The sequence below is a fragment of the Gigantopelta aegis genome, chromosome 13 (assembly GCF_016097555.1).
Source record: "Gigantopelta aegis isolate Gae_Host chromosome 13, Gae_host_genome, whole genome shotgun sequence".
Lineage (NCBI taxonomy): Eukaryota > Metazoa > Mollusca > Gastropoda > Neomphalida > Peltospiridae > Gigantopelta > Gigantopelta aegis.
Window position 1 is genome coordinate 40567842 of NC_054711.1, and position 9468 is coordinate 40577309.

General features: G+C 35.5%; 1 protein-coding gene across 1 annotated transcript; it reads left to right on the forward strand.

Annotated features, from left to right (window-relative positions):
• The first annotated feature begins 551 nt into the window (after positions 1-551).
• Positions 552-9193, forward strand: LOC121387374 (m-AAA protease-interacting protein 1, mitochondrial-like). The gene is made up of 5 exons (XM_041518473.1): positions 552-1049; positions 3308-3379; positions 4756-4885; positions 6809-6941; positions 8094-9193. Exons 1-5 carry the CDS (start codon positions 579-581, stop codon positions 8182-8184), a joined length of 897 nt encoding a protein of 298 aa, XP_041374407.1. The 5' UTR covers positions 552-578; the 3' UTR covers positions 8185-9193.
• The last annotated feature ends 275 nt before the right edge of the window (positions 9194-9468 follow it).

Here is a 9468-nt window from a genome sequence, read left to right on the forward strand (position 1 = left end):
TGTTTTTAAAATGGTTTCGTGTTAGTATCACAGTGATTCGTTATAGCCTGATCCCATCTGGATAACAAGTTCGTTCGTTAATAAGATCATATATCTATTTATTTATCACCGCACACGAGAGAATTCTATCAGCTGTTTGTTGGTGTTGTTTTGTTGAGGTTTTTTGTTTATTTTTGTTTATTTTTGTTTATTTTGTATTATTATATATTTTTTTTTTTTTTTTTTGGGGGGGGGGGGGAGCCTAGGGAAAAAAGAAAATTAATAAATAAATTTAAAAAAAACCCCAAAATAAATCTTTTTGGGCTTCGAACCCATATACTATTGTTCTCTCAAAATTCCACTCTTTCAGTTTGTTGTACTCAGTTTTGGGACATATTCTATATTTAGTATTTAGTGCTTTTTATACATTGAACGCAGAAAATATAGTTTGTATAACGTCACCAGTTGACACATGTTGTATATTACTAGTTGTCTTACTAGTAGTACATTCTGAATGGAACTCTTCTTTTTTTCAGGTAAATTAATAATTGGGCAGATAACTCTATGGAACTTTCACATATTTTCCTTTTAAAATAAAAATGGCGTTTAGTTCAGTAATTTCAAGAGCATCTTTACTTTATTTAACATTTAGACCAACCGTAGCAAAAGCAGCTAGCAAATTCGCCAAAGTGACCAGTTCAACAACTAAAAGAAATCTTGTTCTTTTGCAACACATCGCCAAATCTTCCTGCAGGAATCGTCTGCTGTCGACGTCGGTCTCGGGTTGTCAAACCGTGAACGTGACTCCGTATTCGAGCAGACGACAGCACACAGTGTCGCACAAGTCGCACGTAGCGCTGCTGTTTTCTAGACCCTTTTCGTCCGACGGCTATGACAATGACCGAGAAAGCAGTGGAGCCTCCAGGACACCTCTACAGTTGATGGATTTCCCCAGGATCTGGTGGCCCAACCCAATCAAATGGTTCAAAAACAAACTGTTCACAGTATTGATTACTGGTTACTTTGATGAGAGTTTCAACATGGACTCCTTTCTAGATGGTTCACTTGGGGTAATATAAATTAACATATATATCAGCGTTTGAAATAAGCACTTGTCCGTTTGTCCTGACAAGTGAAAATCTATTCGGACAAGAGAAATGTATCTTGATGGTTTACCTGTGGACATGTGAAAATGTTCGATGCGGTTTCATTTTAAGCAATCAAAAACTATTTATTTGGACAAGTGAAAATATTGGCGGACAAGTAAAGTTCTAGATGTATTTGTCCGTTGGATTAGTAAAATTTTTTACTTATTTCTATCACTGTATATTCATAATCCCGTAAAAGCTGGCTCACACTTTCATTCATCTTTCTCATCTGTTGCCCTCTGCCAACCATTCTCATTATCTTAATATATAAAAAAACACCTTGCCATTGCCAATTTCTCCCACGTTTTCAATCTGTTTCGACCCTTTCTGTCAGTTTCCAATGACTCTTATCTTCTGAACTGTCCACACTATCGCCTACCTGTCTCAACTCCTCCATGGGTGCAGTCTCTGTGTACATGCATTTCCCTGCTCTTAAATAAAATCCATGTTGACACAAAATATTTCTGATGTCAATAGATTTTACATTATTATTATTTTTTTTAAATACATAAAAACCTAGTGACTACTGGTTCCCAACCGTATTGATAAGCTTAACCTAACACAAGTGTAAAAAAACAATGTGGCTGATGTAGTGTAATAAGCTTAATGTCGTGAATTATGTCAAACAAATTACATAAGACTCATACACACTGGATAATGTAGCCCGAGTACTCTTGACTGTAAGAGAGCTAGACAGACATTTGGACATAAATACGCTCTCATTACAGTCGGAGACCAAGCAATGTATTTTTTTGGCAATTCCCGACAACCAAAAAGTTGGCAAGGATTTCCACGCTAATACCACAACAGTCCTATGTTTGACGTTAAATACTTTTACATCGATCATTTTCGAGTTAAGTGATTTTTAAAAAATCCACATATTAATCACTAATACACACACTACAGAAAGAAACCCGATAGCACCCACATTCAGCTAAGCTTCGGCAAACTCCAGACAGCAGAATTCTAAGTTCGCCGACCTATATCGTGACATTGCGTCACATGATCGCCCACTCATCCATTCCGTCTACTAGGCGGAATCGCTCAGTGGGCGATCACGTGATCTACGTCACAAAATAGGTCACCAAGCTTTGTAATTCTTGCGACGGAGTGTCACGAAGCGTAGCTGAATGTGGGTGCTGTCGGATTTCTATCTGTACTATGTGTATTAGTGATTAATATGTGGATTTTTTTTTAATCAGTTAACTCGAAAATTATCGATGTAAAGGTATTTGACGTCAAACATAGGATTGTTGTGGTATTAGAGTGGAAATCTTTGCCAACTTTTTGGTTGTCGGGAATTGCCAAAAAAATACATAGCTTGGTCTCTGACTGTAATGAAAGCATATTTATGTCCAAATGTCCGTCTAGCTCTCTTACAGTCAGAGTACTCGGGCTATGGATAATGGTGCATTTTGGCATATATATATAAACTATGGAGATCTTTGGAAACGATAGTTTCCAGTACCGTGTTGGTAAAATCACGGAACTGAAATTTTGTTTCCCATGTTTATTAATATTGTATCGAGTGTGACTATTCAATGACAATAACGGTGTTTCTGCCAGAGGGTAAAATGGGTATGGCGCCATATCCAAATATTTTTGCAGATTTTTTTAAGTTAACCTTTTGACAAAATTAATTATTCTTACCATTTCTGTATGATTTTCTTAACCCTGACCGTCAACTTAATCCATTTTCTTTCTGGGGGAGGCCCTCAAAACCCCCTGTTGACTGTGGTTGTATTCAATTCCATAGTGCCATACCCAAAAATGTCCTTCTGGCAGAAACACTGAATAATATAATATATAATTATTTTTAAAACCAGTTTCTGATGGCTTCACACTTTCTATAAGGCATGAAAATGAAACAGTATGTACATGGTTTCATGAAATTTTAAATCCTATGGCCTGCTATGATTATTTTATTGCAGCTGGCTGCATACGTTATGCAGATGGATACATCTAGTCTAAATGCTGTAATGGAAACTAATTAATGTATTTCAATTTTTTTTTTTTTTTTTTATGCAGTCTGTACGCATGTGCCACATCCAGTCTGTAGAAGCCTAATTAGTGAAATCGTTGATATGCATGTATGACTGTACCGTGTGTACTGTCAATTTACTGTATTGCTTAATTTATTATTAATGTATTATTTAATTTATTGCTTGTAATTATTTCAGGCTGTAGCACACGTCTCAACCTGTATTTCTAATGGAGATTTTTCTGCATTGAAAGGACTCGTAACTAGTGAGGTATGTTTTTGCATAAATTCTCTTATTAAGGGCCATTAAAAAATTACTTAAATACTAATGCTCGAGGGGGTGGATGGGTGGGTGTATGTCTAAATGTTATGTAGTGTTACTGGGGTGGGTGGGCAGGGCTTCTACTGGAATTTTTATAAAATCCACTAGCCATGCAGGGGTTGAAATTTAATATTTTTACCACTATCCCAAAGCAATAGTGAATTTCAAAAAACACTATTCCGTCTAAAAATTTACTATCCCTTCAATTATCAATGTACCACTAGTTTTCCTGACTGTGCTACATCGCCCTGTACAAAATTGCGTAACGAACAATTGTTTATATACCAGTCTATGCATTACTGCGTACTAGCTGGAATTACAAACGAACTCACTCCAAACATTAGTCTCGATCAAAGTGGAATAGTCGCAGGCGATTTTCGGTATTCCATGCTTTATTTTCACTTTCATGATGGAATACTGGAAGAATTGTTTTACTATTCCGTTTCGAAATTTACTATTTGCGGAATAGCATAAAATTCGACCCCTGCCATGGGATCAGTAGTTTTTAAAATTTACTAGCCATGATTAAAAATTCACTAGCCCTACATTACTTTAAGTTAATACAATTTTACTAAATAATAGTAATAATCGGATATGTCACCTAAAGAGGGAGATAGAGCTTAAAAACACTAACATTGGAGGTTGGGTGGGGCAGGATATTAATATTTACAAAAATAGTCTTAACTGCAACATTTGACAATTTTTTCTCACTAGCCGTTGGGCATGGCAATAGTTATTTACTAGCCCAACATTGAATATCAATAGCCATGGGAGTGGGGATACCATAATCTAGAAGCCCTGGTGGGTGTACTGAACAGTGTGAAGTAACACACTCGTTTTTAATTTCTAAAATCTTTTTTAAAATTTATTTTCATAAACGCTCTTGTTAAAGTGATAATGTTTAACATATATTAGGTACTTATAGTTAGACATGTGTATACACACACAATAAGGACTCTCTGTCATGGCTGGGATTGATCCTCATCGGTGGCCTATCGTTCCAGCCAGTGCACCACGACTGGTACATCAAAGGCCGAGGTATGTACTATTCTGTCTTTGGGATGGTGCATATAAAAGAGTAGCCCATGAAGTAGCAACAGCGGGTTTCCTCTCTCAATATCTGTGTGGTCCTTAACCATATGTCTGACGCCATATAACCGTATATAAAATGTGTTGAGTACATCGTTAAATAAAACATTTCTTTTTTCTTTTTCTTCCCCAATACCCATGATTAATAAATCAGTGTTATTTAGTGGTGATATTACAGACTCGTTATAGAAACCAAATATTAACCTTTACCACTCCTTTAATTTTCATTTGAACAGGCTATAGAAGAAGTACAGAAAAGCTATGAACATTTGGATGTCAAACAGCGCAGATTCCTCTCCGTCAACCCCAAAGACATTTTCTACATGTTTATCTACGAGATTGGCATGATATTCGACTCCAGTACAAGTAGGTGCATTAATAATAATAATATTTTATTAAATTAAAAAGAAAACCCCTAAACAGGACGAAAGTTTGATATTTCAAAATAATACACATTTAACAAATCTATCAACCATTGTTTAATCTGCCATTTATGAAATTCAGTATAAATTTAAGTTTAAGTTTAATCTTACAAGTACTTTTCATAATGAATTTTCCCCAAAACTCATTTGATTTGTGATAAATATATGTAGGTTTTATGTAAGGCGAAATATAAATTCTGTATAATACTAATTGGTTAAACTGAAGTAATTGATATTTTTGCCTGTAAAATGCAGTCTTTAGTATGAAGAAAATGTATTCTCTCATCCTTACATATTTAGCACAGAGCTATGCCATGAAAGAAAGCTTTGAAAGATATTTCTATTTCTCATTGTAATCATGTGATTGTGTTTAACAAGGGGAGTATAACATTGTTAGTACCGTAATTTATTATCCACATAGTTCAACATAACCGGGTTAATAATAATCATATGAAGCACACGTGTAATAACAAGTGTAATGACGTAATTTTGGGAAGCAATATCAAAACATGACTGGCTTCCTCAGTCCTAGCCCAGACTATGCATTTGAAATATGGGACCGGCCTCGGTGGCGTCGTGGCAGGCCATCGGTCTACAGGCTGGTAGGTACTGGGTTCGGATCCCAGTCGAGGCATGGGATTTTTAATCCAGATACCGACTCCAAACCCTGAGTGAGTGCTCCGCAAGGCTCAATGGGTAGGTGTAAACCACTTGCACCGACCAGTGATCCATAACTGGTTCAACAAAGGCCATGGTTTGTGCTATCCTGCCTGTGGGAAGCGCAAATAAAAGATCCCTTGCTGCCTGTCGTAAAAAGAGTAGCCTATGTGGCGACAGCGGGTTTCCTCTAAAAACAGTGTCAGAATGACCATATGTTTGACGTCCAATAGCCGATGATAAGATAAAAAAATCAATGTGCTCTAGCGGCATCGTTAAATAAAACAAACTTTACTTTTTTGAAATATGGCGTCATTTCGTTGTCTCCTTCTAGTTGTGGCTGAAACATTTTGAGACACTCTTTGGGCCTTGTTATTAATAAACAAATTTACAATAACAATATGGATAATAAAGAAATTATTACACTCGCGTGTGTGCTGTAGTGATTTTACGAAACTTGTGTCATGATTTATGTATTGCCCAAGTGAGAGCGAGGGCAATACAAAAATGCTGACTCGTTTTGTAAAATCAATACGATACACACACTCGTATAATAATCTCTATATACATATATATGACGTCATATTAATGTGAGTTGGTGATCCGAAGTCATCAGTTAACAGTTTTAGATTGATATTTTTATATTAAAACCTTCATTATAAAGGCTATTTTGTTAATTTGTAGTGTTACATTTTATTAAAACTAATAAAAGTATTAAAATGGTCAAATAAAAAAGTTACTTTTTTTAGCCATCTTTGTGTTTGGCTCCATTTCTCACAAACTATAAGTCCTAAATCTGTGAAACTTGGTTTAAATATACATCTCTGAATGGTCATCTCAGTGCATGTTAAACACATTTTAAAAGTTATGAAATTAAAATTTTAATTTAATTTTGTTTCTGCTAAAAAGAAAATTTATTTAATAAATTAAGTTTTTTTTACTTGCATTGAGATGCACATCTTGTTTTATAATTTTAATGCTGAAAGTTTGGCCACCCACTCACACCAGTTGACTCATACACCCATACACCCACACACCTTTGGTTTGACAGCAATAACAGTGATGCAGTCATATCACATGCTTGAATTGTATTCAACATACATGCACAGAAATAACTAACAAACCATAGTAATGATTAGACTAAGTGTCACGGTGTGAATTTTACAATCCTGCATGATGAATAGTTCATTTGCTAATCGGGTGCTTTCAGATCAAAGGTTTGTGGAAATCACTGTTGCTCTACAAGGTTTCCATGACTACCACGAGGTTATACAGACACCGGTGGCCAAATACCTGGAGATTTTCCGCGAGAATGTCGAACAGATGTATATTTGTAATTACAGGTAATGGTCGTGTATTGTTTTCTTTAAAACTTGGGCATGACATGGCAGACTAAACATTTTTGGGGCATTTTCGCCATTTTCAGGTGGGTGGGTGGGGGTGTAGCCCAGTGGTAAAGCGCTTGCTAGATGCGTGATCAGTCTAAGATCATTCCTCATCGGTGGGTCCATTGGACTATTTCTGGTTCCAGCCAATGCACCGTGACTGGTATATCAAAGGCCGTGGTATGTGCTGTCCTGTCAACTAATTGAAAAATGTAGCGGGTTTCCTCTCTAAGACTATAGTTGACATCCAATAGCCAGTGATTAATAAATCGATGTGCTTTAGGGTGTATACTACCAAATCAAATCCCATAGACGACAATAGTAAGGGGCCGTCCAGAATTTTCAACATTTTCACAAGTGTACAAAGAGTACACTTTTGACCACCCCCTCCCCCTTCCTAAAAGTGTACATCCCCCAAATGAAATGATGGACATTTTTCGTTTTCAAAAATAGTGTACGCTGGCCCCTTAACCCCCAACCCTGCGTATGGTTTGTACGGCTCGTGAAAATTTTGAAAATTATGGACGGCCCCTAACATATGTGGCTAAAACTCCTACGTGCAGTGTATCAATCACCATTAATGCTACTACCTCCCATCACCCTTAAAGTGGATCAGAAAAAATTGGGGGTCAATCAGATAACAGATAGCATCTATGACTACCCTACATGTAGTTCTGCACTAGGTTTGGACATAGGGTTTTTTTTTTGTCTAGAAAATAATTAATCCTTCTGATTAGAGTATGTATTGTCAGTTGCACTGTAACACAAAAAAAAGAGCTTTTAATATATAATATTAATCTGCAATACTATTCAGCAAATATTAATAGTTCGAAAATGTTGAAATTGTTTTGTTTTTAAATATAAAATTTTCCCTACCTACCTACCCTAATTGGTTTTGGCATGTAACAGGAACCAAACATTTTTAATTATGTATAAATAAGAACAGAAGACAACAATAGTGACATTTAATTATGTCTTTGGTAACAAAAATTCTACAAATTTAAATAAAATTTTGCATAAAGCTACAAATTTAAATAAAATATAACTTAGCACCCTATAAATATGTCAAAATGACAATAAAAATGAAGTTCTTTACAAATTCATTTTCAGATTTAGCCGAGAGTACACTAAAGGAGTAGAGAGCGAATGGACGATAAGCAAACTGAATCACTTCACACCGTGGGAAGACTACAGGACCTAGACGATGTGTAGCAGATCGCCAACTGAAACATTTAAAAACTTAACGGCCGAATTTACGACGCCAGTTTTTTTCTTTTCTTGAACACAGGTGTTTAAGCATTGCAAATGTATGTGGTTACATGCGTGTAATAGAAAAAAACAGGCTTCGTAAATTCATTCCATTCCGAGACATTTACTAAAACACTTGAAAAACAGATACGAAGTATTGAAGTGCATCTACATAACATTCTACAAATCGGAGAAAAAAATTATTTTGGAATTCCATATTTTAGCGCTACCCCTAACCTGTTCCTATGCATGGCGTCTGCAGGATGGTGAGGGGGTGTTGAAGGGGTCACTTACATATAGTATTAACAATGTGGGTAGCTAAAGATTTTTTGCGCACTACCCTGTATTATTTGTTTTTAATGTGGACCATATTGCGATCTTTTCAAATGGAAGTCATCAGATGACAGTTTCTTTCGTAGTCGTACAAGACTAGAGCTTGGATGTCAGAGCCATATTTAGCCTAAAAACGTTTGGGGTGTGGATGTTGCCGGAATACTGTCAAAAAAGGATATCACAGAGATGAACATTCCTAAAATATATTCGATAAAAGAAAAGCGAATATTTTAATATAATACATAAATTATTAGTGATCTTAACATTTAGTGAATTCCAAATAAGTGACATATTAGCTACATAAAACTTTATCAAGATCGTCATATCAGAAACTTAAAAAAGAATAAGGTTAAGTTGTAGGATCAGTTGTCGAATTTTAATGTTATGCAGCTTACAGACATGTTGAATTTAGTAGCAAATTGCAGTAATGTGCATGCTAACTAACTAGTGTTTTTTGCTATCCTTTTGGTCTACAGGGTAATCAATAGTATGTAACCATTGTTCTGCCTTCTGTTAATCACAGACAAAAGCTTTCTGGAACAGTCTGTTGGATGTCTCTTTAAATTTAGTATCTTGAAATAAATATCAGCATCGTGGATGACCTCATTAAATTTGCTAACATTTCCTCATTTACAGGTTGTGTTTTTTTTCTTGATAAAATCAATTTGGTAAATAGTCTGTCAGACTGGACCTAAAATGTTCACAAGACATTGATGATTTTAATAGACAGGAAAACTAAAATGTTCACAAGACATTGATGATTTTAATAGACAGGAAAACTAAAATGTTCACAAGACATTGATGATTTTAATAGACAGGAAAACTAAAATGTTCACAAGACATTGAAGATTTTAATAGACAGGAAAACTAAAATGTTCACAAGACATTGATGATTTTAATAGAC

Coding starts and splice junctions, on each gene's coding strand:
- LOC121387374 (XM_041518473.1), top strand. CDS start 579: ATGGCGTTTAGTTCAGTAATTTCAAGAGCATCTTTACTTTATTTAACA. Junction 3,380..4,755: donor AAGGACTCGTAACTAGTGAG/GTATGTTTTTGC, acceptor TCATTTGAACAG/GCTATAGAAGAAGTACAGAA. Junction 4,886..6,808: donor GATATTCGACTCCAGTACAA/GTAGGTGCATTA, acceptor GGGTGCTTTCAG/ATCAAAGGTTTGTGGAAATC.